Here is a 16724-nt window from a genome sequence, read left to right as displayed (position 1 = left end):
TCAGCATGACTCTAGAATCTAGACTAGAGCATGCTGTGGAAACGTAACGTAACGTCCATTTATCTAGAGCAGTGCCAGTGGTTCTCAGCCTACCCCCCCAGGGAGGTCCCCACATGGTATACCATTATGGGAAAACTGGCAGAAAGACTCACTATACTTCACTTCACACATTTCACTGCGAGTGAAATGTTTGTGGCTGAGAGTCAATACTTTTCAAGCTGTTCTCCGGAACTTAATGCATAGATTCATGTGTCACTTGGTCGACTTGGATGAGTCTGTGAATAGCATTAATGTCAGTATAAGTAACCCTGTGAAGAGTTGCACTATAGATACTCCTCTAGCCTTAGGAGACATTGGCTTAAAAGCCTGTATAACTGTCACAAATGCCAGGTTTAACATGTACATTTAGACTGTTTTTTTATTGTATATGTTTTGTGTTTTTGTTGTTTTTCTATGGACCTTGAGTCTGCAATAAAGGCATTAATTCATTCACTGCATGAATAATTAAGGAAAACTAAGAAACTAAGTAAATAACATTTATTTTTTGTTCATAAAGTGCTCTGTGCTCATTAACGTTTCTTCTTCAGTGCTACAAGGGTATACTAGTAGATGATAGGGTATCTGCACATTTTGTAAAGCGACAATTAAAGTTTTTAGGCCTACATGTAAAATAAAATAAATAAAACCATTACTGCATCAAAGTAATCAACAAACTATACTACCAAAAATTGTTAAATATTGGCGAAATTGTCAAATATCAGAGGAAAGATTTGTGAAAATTGCATTGTAAAGTGTTTGCATGTATATCACGTATTTTCACAATGGAATTGAGTCAAACTAAATTAACCTTCATCTCCTGAAGTGCTTGTCAGGGCGGGGGCGTCCCCGGTTCAAATATGATTATTTTGGGGGTCGTGCCCTGAAAAGGTTCCATTTATCTACAGTCTAGAAATGATAAATGGATTGTTTTGTTTCCACAGGTAGATCTATGCCAAATTCTCATTCATCATTATATCTTTCTAATCACAGATAGGGGTTCGACCGAACATCCCAGGACTTCTACTGAGAGATCCAGTGCTGGGCCTGAAGGTGTTGCTCGGCCCCTGCACTCCTTACCAGTTTCGCCTGACCGGGTCGGGCCAATGGTCCGGAGCCCGTCAGGCCATCCTCACTCAATGGGAGCGGGTGGCCCAGCCCTTCAAGACCAGAGCGGTGCCAGAACCTGAAGCCAGGCGACTTGCACTCTCGTCCCCGAAGCTGCTCACGCTCTGTGGGGGAGTAGTAATGGTGGTTGTGCTGTTTTCCCAGTATAAACTCCAGGCCATGCTGGAGGAACCAGCTCAGATTCTGGAGAGACTCAACACGTTGCTCGGGGGCTTCTGGTAGACACTGCAGTGTGTTAAATATGGACTGAACTGTATATTCCAGTCTTGTTCTTCAAAATGCCTTTAAATCAGTAGTTCTTAACAGGGAGCCTGCCTTTGGTGTGAATCTGCGTCTTTTTAATTAATCTGGCCCACCGCCATTGACAATATTCAGACCGCGGCCATCTTGCCAGCAAGGTGCTAACTAGGTGGAACTTCCCATTGACAGCCCATTCATCCAAACAGAAAAGTCCTATCTAACTGTATTAAACAACGTCAAACTCTCCAACATTGCAGCTGTATGGAAAGCTGTTTAATACAAATCCACCGTAGACATGTTATGAGCTACTTCCTGTAAAGAAATTCCGTGCAGGTTATTTTTTCCTAATTAAGGCCCAGGCCACACTACTCTGGATCTTTTGCAAAACGGATATTTTCGTCCTCCATTTTAGAAAAAAATCCCTTCTTTCATTGTCTGTCAGCATGTCACACTATGTGCGTAATTCTCCAGATCCCGACTCGACTTTTCTCTCCATATAATTAAAAAATGATAGACACTTTACCATTGCTCTGGCGACTTGGCAAACTATAGAAGTGTCCACAACCAGTTGTGAGCTTGTATAGTGGCTATATATTCGAGCTGTATAATAAATGTCACGTTATAATGTAGGCTAATACAAGTTCACGCAAGCACATTGTCAGCATGGCAGTAACATGCAGTCAATGGTGCGCCCTTAATTACCTAAACATGAGAGAGATGTGGCTATGGGTGTTGAGGGGTTATCAACCATTATCTTGGTTGATACATCTTTTCAACATTGCGTGGAAGTCTGGGACAGTGCTGACTCATGCCGAGGGAGTTGTGGGACCGGAGTGGTCCCACATTTTAAGAAAGTGTGTACAAAAGCCTGACTGTGAACTAGGTTCAGTGTGCTCGTTAGTGTGGGTGTGGGTGATGACAATGTGTAATCAGTGTAATCAATGACAATGAACAAACCTGCAGGTAATTAGTTCATTGTCTCTGTTTCTCCTCTTGCCTTAGCCTCGGTCCCAGGCTTACTTATCTGCTCTTGCCTACAGTCAGAAGAGTGTTTAGGTCCAGTTCACATCAAGTTATGTAAGCAGTGTGTAAGCATAATGCCTTTGTCATATTGATATTGTTTACTGTAATTATTATTTCTGTATCATTGCAGACACCACACATAAAGGAAGTGTCGTTGTACTGTACTGTGCTCAGTCAAGACTAAGTAAACCACTTAAATGAGAGAAGTTGTCTGTCCTATGTTGTGTTCTAACCGACACTCCTGGGTGAAGTGGAGAAGCCAGTGGTGACCAGCATCAAGGCCTGTCTGGATGAGGGTCTGGAGCCCACCTGCTTCGAGAGCACCAATGACATCGGGGGACTCTGGAGGTTCAAGGTGAGGACTCAGGGTTCCATTAAGAACGTCATATTCTCTGCCATGTTTTATCCCTAGATCTCTCTTTATTTCTTTTTTTCCGCACACAATGATGTACAAATAATGGTTTCCCAAACGCATATGGTGTACGTAAGACTTGTATCATGCTGCACATGTTCAGATGCCCTCTAGGCTTCTGTTCACAGAAGCCTGTGAACATAGACATTTCGTGCATAGATGTGCCACGCAATGATAGGCCTGAGGCCTGGTATGGTATAGGCCTCAGAGGGCATCTGAGCATGTGCAGCACTACAAGTCTTACACCATATGCGTTTGGGAAACCCAGACAATATACTCATGTTAGTTGAACCATTTTATTTCTGCATGCAGGCAGCATAGACATGAGATGACTTTGTCACATTTGGGTTAAATCATTATTCCTATTGCACTGCTGTCTCCTTTGTGCCTCAAAAGAACAGATCTACAAGCTGTCGACAGCCATGATGTGCATGATAGCTTGTAGGCCTTTATGTCTGCTTTTTGTGGTTATGTAAGTGTTGGAAGTAGGCTCCTTACGATTTTGCTGGTATTGTTTGACTGAATAACAATAGAATCAGGTACGATACAGTGAATGAAAGCAAACTTCCTAAGGAATATGGGGAATTTTACATAAAACGGTTGAGAAATCACCGAATTATGGCCGTTTCAAATCTCAACTTTTTAAAGACAAGACGGGGCCCTGTGAAGAGCGTCCTGCAGACAAGGAGGAAAGAATTGCAAGCATGTATGCACTGTTGCACACACCCTCTTTATTTGTTTCTATGGAAAAACAGCTGTAAAATAACGTTTATTTTATTTCATTCGATTCATGAAGAAATAAGCCTTTGAAATGCCACCTACCGTAATGGTGGCTGTTTCAAATCTCAACTTTTTGACAGAGAAAGCCAGTGCCATCCAAAGTTGTAGTTTAACCAGGAGTTATATGAGTTTAGTTGGTTTGACTTTTTATTGGTTGTAAAACCGACACACGACTTACGTCTGGTAAGGGTGTCCTAGCACCGATTTATATATTTAAAAAGAAATACCGACCTACCCAACAGCGACAATATGTTAACGAATAAATGTTATATACAATAACGGTTAACTTGTTTAGGCAAATCTGGGTGGAAATTGCAGCAACAGAAAAGTCACAAGGCTTTTATCGGTAATTACAGCCCTTTATCAACTTTCATTGTGATTCTACTGATATTTCTGGAGCTAAATTGGAATAATTTGTATTTCCTTACACAACAAGGATGATAACATTTGTTTTGAACAGCGTATCACTTTCCAAGCTACAGTAGCCGTGTGTGAATGTCCAGTCTTAAAGTCCTGAGAGCAGCACAATGAGTATTGAATGCCTCTATTCCTTGGGGAAGCCAGAAAGTGAAGTAGTAATAATGGGCAGTCTTAAATTCATCATGGTGATCGATGGAGCCTGGTCATCCTGGTTGGACCTGAGCCCGGCAGCACAGCAGATTCTCCCTGATACAGCACAGTATGCCAGCAGACAGCAGTCTCCGGGGCCCTGTCTGGCCTGACATAATACTGTATATTCACATGCAATACATGCACATGTATTCATACAGATTTATTAGCAATGTCAAAGCTCTATTGGACACCATAGATAACTCTAACCCCATTGACGCAGCCAGATGCATTACGGTATATTGGGCTCACTGTTATTATGCTTGATGTTATCAAATGTATTTTAATTGCTGGATTACTCATGCAAACATGATGTACAGTATGAATGTACACATATTCAACACTTTGAGCTTGCTGTGAAATGTTCCTGACTCCTGTTGTCTTTATGGTACCATTTAACTATCCTGTTTTCACACACACAGGTTTCAAGTTAAAACAGTTTATTGTTTAAAGAAGGCCGACGCACACCTCAAAGATTAGTGACAGTAAGTAAAGTTTATTTATAGAGCACCTGTCTCAGACAATCACAGTCACAAAACAAAAGTAAAACATGTCAATAATAGTCAAAAGTAAAACAAGTCGATAATAAAATAAGATTTGATCCTCCAACTGGTTTGGAGGATCAAATCTTTTTAATTGGTCTGCCCCGGGGTCTCCTCCCAGTGGGACGTGCCTTGGGGACCTCCCTAGGGACGAGGCGCCCGAGAGGCATCCTAACCAGATGCCCAAACCACCTAAGCTGGCTCCTTTCCAGGCGAAGGAGCAGCGGTTCTACTCTTTGAGTCTCTCTCGTGTGACTGAACTTCTCACTATCTCTAAGGAAGATGCCTGCAGCCACCCGTCGAAAAAAACTAATTTCCGACCTTATTCTTTCGGTCATGACCCACATACTGTAGGTGAGAGTAGGAACGAAGATTGCTCGGTAGACAGAGAACTTTGCCTTCTGGCTCAAATCTTTTCACAACCGTGCGTTAAAGCTCTGCTATACCGCCCCTGCCGCTCAGATTCTCCGGCTGATCTCCTTCTCCGTCCTCCCCTCACTCGTGAACAAGACCCCGAGATACTTGAACTCCTTCACCTGGGGTAATGCCTCATTCCCTACCCGGACTGCACAAAATCCACCGGTTTCCTGCTGAGAACCATGGCCTCAGATTTCGAGACAATGATCCTCATCCCAGCCGCCGTACACTCTGCTGCGCACCGGGCCAGAATTAACATCCTTATCTAAAAGCACATACTGCTCTAAAATAACGCCAAGGTTTCAGGGGTTAGAGCATATATATTCTGTTTCAATGACCCAAGACGGTCGGCAACATGTAAGCAACTAGCTACTTGGGGCAACAATTAAAACTTCTGTTTTGTAGGTATTCAGTTGCAAAACGTTGCTGGCCATCCAGTTCTTGATGGCAGTAATATATTCTTGCAGTTTGGTGATCACGTCCATCTTATCCGGTTTGAAAGAACAGTATAATTGGATATTGTAAGCATAACAATAATAATAAATTCCCTTGAAGGAGCTAATAATTGGTCCTAGAAAATAAATATGAAATATAGAGGTCCTGTGTTCTGTCTGGAACTTGCAATAAAGTAAAGTTAAAACGGTTATCACTGCATGGGGCTATTGCTTTGTAACTAGAGTTATACTGTATGGATATTCAACAAACCACATGCTGGTTTTTAAGGAACAGCTTGATCACTCTGGGTGTGTGTGTGTGTGTGTGTGTGTGTGTGTGTGTGTGTGTGTGCATTTAGTCTTTGACTTCAGCTACTCATTTATCTATCTCTTACAAGTTACTCGTAGGGACAGAACATTGTGTCCAAGAACAAAAATGCCTAAGCTGTTAACACCCTGTCTGGTTACTCCAGGAACAGCAAAAATGTTCCTGGGTCAAAATGACCGTGTGTGTGTGTGTGTGTGTGTGTGTGTGTGTGTGTGTGTGTGTGTGTGTGTGTGTGTGTGTGTGTGTGTGTGTGTGTGTGTGTGTGTGTGTGTGTGTGTGTGTGTGTGTGTGTGTGTGTGTGTGTGTGTGTGTGTGTGTGTGTGTGTGTGTGTGTGTGTGTGTGTGTGTGTGTGTGTGTGTGTGTGTGTGTGTGTGTGTGTGTGTGTTGCATGCATGCATGCATGCATGCATGTGTGTCTGTCTGTACACCTCTCTGAGAGTGTGCACAACGTTGCAGGTGCACGTGTGATTATAATGAAATAAATTGGGAGGAAGTAGTATAGCTTATACTGCAAAGAAAGACATCTTTTTTTGACCGCTTTTAGGCTCCACCGTCACTGCAAGATCAAATTGACCTGAACAGTACTAGTGTAGTACTGTATAAACATTAAAAACAAACCATTTTCTATGATATGTTTAACAGTAATTAAGGCCAGCATGTTGTTTTCATACTGGAAAGAAATGTCAGGAGGCTTAAAAAGGCATCAGAGAACGTGTTCAATGCAATAGAATGCAGAATTATTTATTTAATATAACAAAAAAAAGATGAGACTCTCAGAATGGGAGAATTCACATCAACAAATCCTCCGTCAAAACATCACCGGCATGACCCGGATAAACGGACAGACACTCGATAATGAATAATAACTAAGCATAAATAAAGTGATTCTGTCTGCAGGAGCAGCCGGAGCCTGGCAGGGCCAACATCTACCACGCTGTGGTAATCAACAGTTCCAAAGAGATGTCGTCCTTCAGTGACTTCCCCTCTCCGGCTCACCTCCCCAACAACATGCACCACTCTGACGTGATGCTCTACCTGCGTCGCTACGCAGAGGCCTTCAACCTGCTGCAGCACATACGCTTCAAGGTCGGTCGAGTGCAGGTCATTGGTGTCATCCTTTGGCCCTGGAGGGGCCTTCAGCGTTAATATAACTTAAATGTTACATTTGTTCACACGCTGAGTAATAAATGGATACATTCATAAAGAATAAGATTTTACTCCCAAGGACATTTTTGTATAATCCTTTCTGACTGTAACACATACTGTTTTCATTCTTGAGGGGCACTATCCCATGTCATGTGGCAGCCAAGTCTATGGACTTTTAATGTTTGTTTAGAGTACGATGTGAGGTGCCCCTCACGTCACACAAGTGTGATTTTTGACTTAATTTAAAAGTAGGCTATTCAATCAATCATATACTGTATACAGTAAAAGTATATAGTTTTTGGCTTGTTTTATATTAGTCAATAGTCAGCACTCAGCAGTGATGAAAGGGACAGGTAGACAAGACAGAAACCTCAAGTCACATCACTTGGGTGTGTGTCTGCAAGCATGCATGTCCGGCCGGCGAGGATGCGTCTTCACTTTGACTGGCACTTTGACTGGCAGTTCTGCCTTGGTGTCTTGGCAAATGCCAGGATGAAACTCATCGTCTCCCCTATACATAGAAATATCCCTAGCAGGGACCCCCCTGAGTCTAAACATTTACTTAAGGATAATTCTTATACTTTTGTGGAACATAACATGCTATAGGCCTATAGTTGTTACAAAATTGCATCAACCAACAATGTCCAACATCATGACACACACTAATGGCAGTTGTCAAGCATATTAATGTTTTTCCATTTTGTCACATTTATCCTCTCTACAATAGGGGCAAATTTAATGTTATAAAACTCTGAATTGCCTGTTCTCTTTTCAGTGTAGCTTATGCACTAAAATGGTAATTCAGTGCATGTTCACGAGGAGAGGATTTATTTTCCTTTTTATACGCTGGTAGCCTGAGGGGTATGATGACCTACTATAATATACTATACTATCTGATTGCTGCTGCTAAAAAGCAGGAAAGGTAAACAACTTTCTGGGCTCTCTTCCAAGAGGGGTACAATGTTGTTTTGGCGGAACCAAAGGCTGTGCAATGATTTAAAGGTGGCTTTAAATGCTTTGGTATCGATGTACAGAAAATGTCATCGGGATCGGGACTTGAACAGGCAATGCACTGTCAGGCTACATTGAGCCTAGTTGTCCGGGCCAAAATACATAGCCTTTATTAACGGCCATCACACATTTGTCTTGTCTATACAAAAAAGTGTATCCAATGCTAAGAATAAATTCACTGCCCAATACTTACTATATAATTTTCAGTCACCTGAGCATTTTGGAGTGTAAACAATCAAACAAATTGTGTAAAAGAACGTTTGTATTGACGGTTATGGTTATATGACACTACTCTCTTACTCAGAGACAAGCTCCATTTATCCTGCCTCTATTTTCCTGAACATCTGAACATAACATTAATTGATTACATTAAATATATTCGCACCCATTCTTTTCAGAGCCAAGAAAGACATGCAACCTTGCCAGCTCTTATCGTGTACACCACATGCTGGAGCTCTTCAGATGACTTTACTGTATTTAGCTTCTAGTTTCCACTGGATCAACGAGCCGTATCCAGATAGTGCGTGAGTAATGAGAATAAAAGGCTGCATGTTATCCGTAGTGACTCAGACACTACTTTGAGAATGAAGGGTCCTCTGGCTTTGTTTGTTCTACTGTTCTGTCTGTCTGAGGCTGGGGTCCAGGGAGAGAGGGCCAGGTTGAACCAGGTTGTTCTACTGTTCTGTCTGTCTGAGGCTGGGGTCCAGGGAGAGAGGGCCAGGTTGAACCAGGTTGTTCTACTGTTCTGTCTGTCTGAGGCTGGGGTCCAGGGAGAGAGGGCCAGGTTGAACCAGGTTGAACCAGGTTGAACCAGGTTGAACCGATTCCTCCACACCCGACATCATTCTTCACCGAGTTGAAGGAGCTCAAAAACTTTGTGACCGATCTGCAGGTGGAAGTGGCCGAACTGAAGAGACAGAATGCATGTTTTAAAAAGCAGAACACTAATACTGTGATATATTCCTGAGACGTGCATAGAAATGAAAAATATCTGAAACAAGTAATACAAATGAATTTTGAATCAGTGTCCATCTGCAAGAGAACAGATTTGAAACATTCTGCACATATACTATAACTTTTGATACTTTAATGAGGTATTGGCTTAAAAGTATAATATAGGCTACGGTTTTATAATATTAAAAGACTATTTGATATTATGCTCTTGTGTTGACAGAGCAACCAAAGGTGGCCTTCTCCGCTGGTTTGACAGATTCTGGATCCGTTGGACCATATAACTTCGGATACAATAGTCATTCATGGTATGAATACATAACCAATGGAGTCATGGTAGAGCTGGACAAGGGGGACAATGTTGACATGCGTTTACCCAGTGGGTTCAAGCTCTATGACGACACCGGCAAACACAACATGTTTAGCGGTTACCTGGTTTTTCCTATGTAACCTGATGAATTTAATACATATATAGGACCACAATGGAAACATTGTGGTCCTATTTTAGCATGATTGTATAAATGTACCTTTTTCAAACTGTTAATAAAGTATTGAATCAAACACTGGTATTGGTAACATTACATTTACTGTTCTGATCATCTTGTCTCTCAGGTCTGTATCAGGCCATAATATCTCATCAATGTCAACACGTTTGATACATCAGTGGTTCTCAACCTTTTCAGGCTGTGAGTGTGACCCCCCAAAATCATCATATTTGAACCTGAGACCCCGGACAAGCATTTGGAATTGTAAGTTGAGGCATTCATTTTTGTTTGACTCGGTTCCACAGATAAATATTGTGAAAATAGCAGATCTACAAGCTCACCTCGCAATGCTCCAGTACATGTGCCACTGAGCTCTTCCTCGGTTGTGTATTCATTCACAGTAGTCAATATATTTTGTTCATTTTGATTACTTTTTTAGTCTTTAATTTAGCATTTTTGTGTTTAATTATAATGGCCATTTATCAGGGGGAGACTCAAGGTCAGAAAGTGCCATAACTAAAGCTGTCTGCATGGCTACCGGCTACCGGACCTTCCTCAGGCATCGACATGCCTGAGGAAGTTCTGGAGGGACCGAAACGTTGCTTCATTAAATAAGACAATACTCATGTACCGACTGGACCATTGAGGCATGGCCCAGGCCATTGGCTTGTAGATCTGCTCTATTTTTTTCTATTTACACAAAGCTTGTATGAGGGTTGGGTCATTTACATTTGGAGGTCATAGATTGATCAGTGTAACTGGCCTTACTATGGTGGCTACAGAGGCCTTCTCACTGATTCCCCTCTACTATATAGTAGTACTCCATCACCATCACCTTGTGAACCACTTGCGTTAACTACTTGGGATTGATTGATTGATACTTAATTATTAGTCAGAAATGTAAACGGCACGTGGTACAGTCAGGCATTAAGGATAAAAGGATAACCCAAAACAGTCCTGGGGACTTGTTTCCATTGTGGTCCTATGACATGAAAATGATTGAGAACCACACTGGTTCTATGTTTTCGGGCACACCACCTTTTTGTATATCACAAAGGTCAATTTAGCCTTTGTGATTTGGCGGGATAAACTATTCAAGGACATATTTACAATTTGTGTAATATAACGTAATTGCCGATATCTCATTTGGCTGACCAGTTGAAACACTTTTAAACCCATTATCAGCCTTTTTTATGTTACTGCACTTTGGCTTTCTAGGGTATTATTTGGGGAGTTAAAGGTGGAAACACAGTGAATTTCAATCTTTTAACTCTTTCCAATAGCTAGATATGAGGTGTGATTCTGACAGGTGCTCCTGTCATAATTACACTCCCATCTAAAAACACACTGTGTTTGAAGTAGACACTAGACACTAGTCACTAGGGGTCGTAAACATTAATTCAAAATTAATATCAAAATCTTTATACTGTCCAATAATTAGATATAGGGGGGTAAAATTATGACAGGCAGTTACTGCCATCAACATACAGTCAAAAAACACTTGAAATAGACACTCGTGCTTTCTAAGGTGTGATTTGGGGCCCTAAAGATGAATACAATAAATCATCAACATCTTAATAGGCCTATACTGTCCAATACTTCAATACGGAGGGGGGGGGGGGGGGGGTGAAATTAAGACAGGCTTTACTGCCGTCAAAATGTGAGTCCCCAATCCAAAAACACTTTGACAGCTGCAACACCTAAAGTGGCCAGTAGAGTGAAGTGGCACAGAGTAGGCTACACTACATTATGAGCTCTGGTATGGGCACGTTGCTGGGGGGTCTGGATGTTCAATAATCAAAGTACAGTACAGAGCACAGTACACTACAATACAGTACAGAGCACAGCACAGCACAGTAAAGAACTGTAAACAACACATGTATAGTTGCACCGGCACTCAGTTCACACAGGTGTGATTTTTTTCATTTAATTTGGAAAGCACTTTAGGTTAACTCCTGTTATTTGTTTGTACGGCCCCAAGATGTCGCTGTTAAGCAGGACATCGTCTATATTGTGCGTTAACCTCGCGTCCCCAGACTTGTAGAGTTTTGGACATTGACCCTAAATTGCAGCGTTTGCTCGGATGTGTTGTACATTTGTCCCTAACTAGCTGTAACTTAACTGGCGAGAAACTGAGCGTCTGAGCCAATAAAGTTCAGCCTCCCAAGTTTTTTCCCTTTAATATTCCGCCCGCCCACCATCACACTCATCACTGTTGTTTTCTTCGGATTGAAACAGGTAGGCCTACTGTAGGTACAGTAACTCATTATTTACGACTATGATATGTCGTCCGATTTCAGTGTCACCTAGTGTAGCACTGTCAAATGTGCATTTGGTTAAGATCAAGTAGTATCTGTTCTTCATTAGGCTACACGAGCCAGATATTTTTGCGTAGGTTACATTTATTTGCGACGAGCGGACTACTGTAGTTGTGTAGGCTACTCTATTCTATTCTATAAGAAAACAACCAAACATAGGGCGACACCATGTGCTATTTGCAATTCCTGTGTCTGTTGTTGTTGTCCGCGCGGCGTGAGTCTGCTTAGAACTTTGGTAGCGCTTTCTCGTAAACATCCACATAGTTAACCGTCCACACCCTGCTAATAGTGCTTACTACTCTACAATGGACTTCTGCAGAGAAGAGGTAATTTGTTTTGCAAATACAAACAATTAAGGGTCAAATGGACGCATATGTCCAAAACCAGAAGAGTTTGACTTGTGAAAGTCTCTCCAATGCAGTGGTGGAAACTAGGGTGACTAGATCCAAAGTGTTCATTTGAGGGACAGAAGTATCACTTGTGTTGGACAGGGGTGACGGGACGGGGGGCGGAGTAGCAACTTATTACCTTAAAACCTTTGATTCTAACATGTAAACAAAATTAAATAAGAAGGTTGCCTCTTATATCCAACAGTTTCCACGGAAACTGTTAAGTAAAGGACCACTTCACCACTTTTCAACCTATCTTCATATAATAGGTCCTCACTAATAATCATGATAAAATGGCACGATTTTTTCTACTCAGTCTGTGTCTCATAGGAGGGCTGTGGGCAGTTCAGAAACCTGTCCACCAGTGACATCATCATTAAGCAGATTTCTTTCAAGTAACATTTTGAACTTTTACTTACCTCTTCCATCACTGCTCTAAATGTACGACCTTGGCTGAACTGATCCCCCGAAGGTGCACCATGTCCCGCCGTGTAGCAATCATCGGCGGCGGCAGCTCGGGTCTGACCTGCATCAAGACCTGTCTGGATGAGGGACTGGAACCTGTCTGCTTCGAGAGCAGTGACGACATTGGTGGTCTGTGGAGGTTTAAGGTGAGTCACTCACAACAACATTAGTAGTAGTAATAATAATAAAGCTTTATTTGTATAGAGGGTATGCAGTGCACGTGACATCATCATCAAACCCGGAAGTTATGCAGGAATGCCTACTTCAAGGCAAAACAATACTTTCTGGCCTTGACAACCCATGCATCCAAACAGAAAAGTCCAATCTGGTTGCATTAAACAACGTTAAACAATGTTAAAGTCACTATGCATGTTGCTTTGCCACTCGATGTGCCATTCACTTTAAGCATGCGCCATACCCTCTATAGCACCTTTTAAGAGCAGGTCCCAAAGTCCTTAACAGAAGTGTGTGTGTGTGTGTGTGTGTGTGTGTGTGTGTGTGTGTGTGTGTGTGTGTGTGTGTGTGTGTGAAAAAACATCAAAAATAGCAGATGTACAATGTATAGAATATGGATAAAGTGATTCAAATGATTGTGATGCTGTATTAACTACTTTTGCTGGGGACCCCCTGGAACCCCTTCAAGGACCCATGGGGGTCCCCGGACTCCACTTTGAGAAACACTGTTCTGGTCAATGGCATTGTAAAAATGTCTCTTGAACCTTGACCCACTTACATAATGTATCATTATTATCATTATCAACGGTACTTAAGGACTAATGGGTAGGCCCCCCATTATCTTACGTTTCTTGTTGCCCTGCTAGATACACCATACAATACGCAGATTGATATGAGCAGGTGCTCTGAGCCTTTGATTAAACAGTGGTCTGTTATTGAGTTCAGCGGTCATTATTAAAACTGATTATTATTATTATTATCGATTATTATTATTAAAACTGAATTCAGTGATTGACCAATCAGAATCTATCCGTCAACTTGGCCACAGAGGCACAGACCCTCATTTCATTGATTTTTTGGGGGGTGGGTATCAAACTAGAAGGATGTAGGTGCACGGGCCGGCTCCAAAGAGTTAAAGATAAAGAGAAGCACTTTCAGAACCACTGACTGATCTATGTTGCAGTGATCTCTCTTCATATCCTAACTGTAGGAGAACCCAGAGGCGGACAGGGCCAGCATCTACCCCTCTGTCATCATCAACACCTCCAAGGAGATGATGTGTTTCAGTGACTATCCGATCCCTGCACACTACCCCAACTACATGCACAACTCCCTCATCATGGACTACTTCCGGATGTACGCGGCTCACTTCCAGCTCACCAAGTACATACGCTTCAATGTGAGCAGCCAGCAGCACACATGGAACACCCTGCAGTAACAAGTTTGACCAGAGCTATTTTATGCCCTTGAAATACTGTATAGGTGCCATTGGAACTGTAGGTTCCAATGGCACAATATTATATGAACAATCAAAAATCACACCCGTGTGAAATGAGTCATCCTACATCAATTCATGTTAGCGGACATGTGACATTGCTACATAAGGCGGTCCCTTATTGGCCAAGCGCTCCCACCAACATGTGATTGGTTAGCCGATTTGCTCGTTTACATGACGTAAGTTTTCCCTTCAATGTCAATCGCGTTTAATGTTTTGATGTTTAATTTACGTCATATTTAGCGGAAATTATCAGCTCTTATCATCATACATCATCATCTCATACTGGCCAATCAGAATGCCTGTTGCCTATGATTGGTTGGCTGATTTGCTCGTTTACATAATCGTAAGCTTTCCCTTCAATGTCAATGGACCCTATTTTGATAGCATTTTTATGGGACTCGCAGAGATATAAAATGCTATTCAAATGGGATTCTACGTCCCACTATGCATATCAAGCCTTGAAATGTATACGGTTGAGAATCACTGTTGTATAACTAGCAAAGTCTGAGTGTTCTTTATTCTGCCTCTCTGTTGTCAGACCAAGGTCGTGCAGGTGAAGCAGAGACATGATTTCTCTTGTTCAGGCCAGTGGGATGTGGAGACAGAGACCCATGATGGAAAGAAGGAGAAGCACATCTATGATGCTGTGATGGTCTGCATTGGACACCACTGTCACCCCAACATGCCTCTCCAAGACTTCCCTGGTATCACTCCCTGACAATATGAACCAGTACCCATGAGACCCAAAAGATCATTTTGGTGTCTCCCCGGGACACAAACTTAGAAAAAAAACATTATGAATTAATAACCTTAAGCCAAAACTTTTAAGATGAAATGGCCAATTTACAAGCTCACAATACACCGCGATGCAACTTGTACATCTTTTTATTTCTTTATGTAATTCTTCTGAAAAAATGTTAGATTATTTATTTATTTTTACGTAAAAAGGGCATATTTACTCGCAAACCATGAAAATGTTTGTTTGGGAAACACTGATATAAACCATTCAAAATGGAGACTAAGACAGTGTTTTGTTAAAAGGAATATTGCTTTGAACATCAAAGCAATATTTTAAATACTTTCTATTAGCATTCCATCCATTCCATAGAGCTGGACCACACATATGACATATGACATCAACTTGCGACAGGAGCAGTTCCGATTGAGTGAAAGATTCTCTATTTATGAAAGAATTAAAATATTTAAGGTGTTTTAAAATTTAAAATGTAGTTATAGAGGGCAAGTATAATGTTTTAAGGCATATTTGTCTTATTAGCCAGGGATCCTTTTAAGTCCAAAGTTTGTATCTTTCCATTTGTCATACAAACTGTTGTTTGTAAGATTCTCATCAACACTGTTGTATATTTCATACTCGGCAGTTTACAAAACTGAAAGACACCATTGGATCACATTTGGATCCATGTGAAATTAATATTAACAGTAAAGGGAATGGGTGGGGTGGGTCACAAGTTAACAACCTAAATACAAACAATTTAATCTGCTCAAACTAGTAGGTGTGCCATTGGCCTCACCTTATCTTAGATTTTCTATTACAACTGTGGCCTATAGTTCACCACATGAACGTAAGCTTGTAAATTGGTCATTTTTATGGCACGCAACACTAGTGTTTACAGTGTGTTGCATTTAGAGGTGCTTCGATCAGGTTTTAGCTATCACCGATTGTTTTTCTCACGATCGGTTGATACCGATCATGTGCGTAATGGGAGAATTTGAATATTTCCTAAATTATTAAACCCACGTCAAAACTGTTCCTGTGTGGGGAGGAAGGGGAGAATGTTTAGGCTTGTCACAAATATGCAAAACGATATTATACAATATATCTGACTGGATATTTTATACCAATTGGCTATGAGCTTGTAGATCTTTCAATAGCTAAAGTATAACATAATGCTTAAAACACCAAAAGGGGTTCCCGCCCAAAATGGGTTAAGTATGACATGTTGCAGGCTTGTAGATCTTCTATTTTTGTTGTGTATAAATTAAGCTTAAAAGGAGAGGGGCAGTGCTAGTGTACCAATGTACTACTAACACTAATACTAAAATATCAACTGTGCTTTTATCTTTCAGGAATTGACACATTCAAAGGAAAGTACTTTCACAGCCGGGACTACAAGACTGCAGAGGAATGGAGGAATAAAAAGGTTTTGTTTTTGTTCCCCCCCTAGATTTCTGTTGTTTTGTGTGCTCTATTTCTTAATGTCATACTTTCTGCCGTAATCTGCAGACTCTCCTCTTCAGACTCCACCTTGGCCCGTAGCAATTGCCCTAGCCTTGATGACCTTGCAGGCTTACATACATTTATTATTATTATGTTATTTAGACAGATGTTGACCTGTTGACCTGGCATCCTATAGTTTGTATAGTTTGAACATATAGATTTTTTAGATTTTTATATTTAGACTTATTTACTATATTATACTATAGACTATTTATTTACTATTTAAACTGATGATACGTTTTTGGTTATGATGCTAGATTACGATCTATGCATTTGATGTATTATCTCATGTTTACCTTCCTTACGATAAGTCGTTA

General features: G+C 41.2%; 1 protein-coding gene across 1 annotated transcript in view; it reads left to right on the top strand.

The window, feature by feature from the left end:
• The window catches only part of LOC308320183 (uncharacterized protein), a gene marked incomplete at its 5' end in the record, with an annotated part of 34067 nt that overhangs the window by 14552 nt on the left and 2791 nt on the right, over window positions 1-16724 (top strand). Inside the window, 5 exons of the mRNA XM_080770501.1 lie at window positions 1030-1382; window positions 12723-12861; window positions 13881-14069; window positions 14707-14872; window positions 16257-16330. Coding sequence (XP_080626627.1) covers window positions 1030-1382; window positions 12723-12861; window positions 13881-14069; window positions 14707-14872; window positions 16257-16330 — 921 coding nt within the window. The remainder of the gene's footprint in view (window positions 1-1029; window positions 1383-12722; window positions 12862-13880; window positions 14070-14706; window positions 14873-16256; window positions 16331-16724) is intronic.

Source organism: Protomyctophum bolini (genome assembly GCF_963924005.1).
Source record: "Protomyctophum bolini genome assembly, chromosome: 8".
In the NCBI taxonomy this organism is placed as follows: domain Eukaryota; kingdom Metazoa; phylum Chordata; class Actinopteri; order Myctophiformes; family Myctophidae; genus Protomyctophum; species Protomyctophum bolini.
The sequence above is the reverse complement of the archived record's forward strand: the minus strand, read 5'-3'. Positions and strand labels throughout refer to the sequence as shown.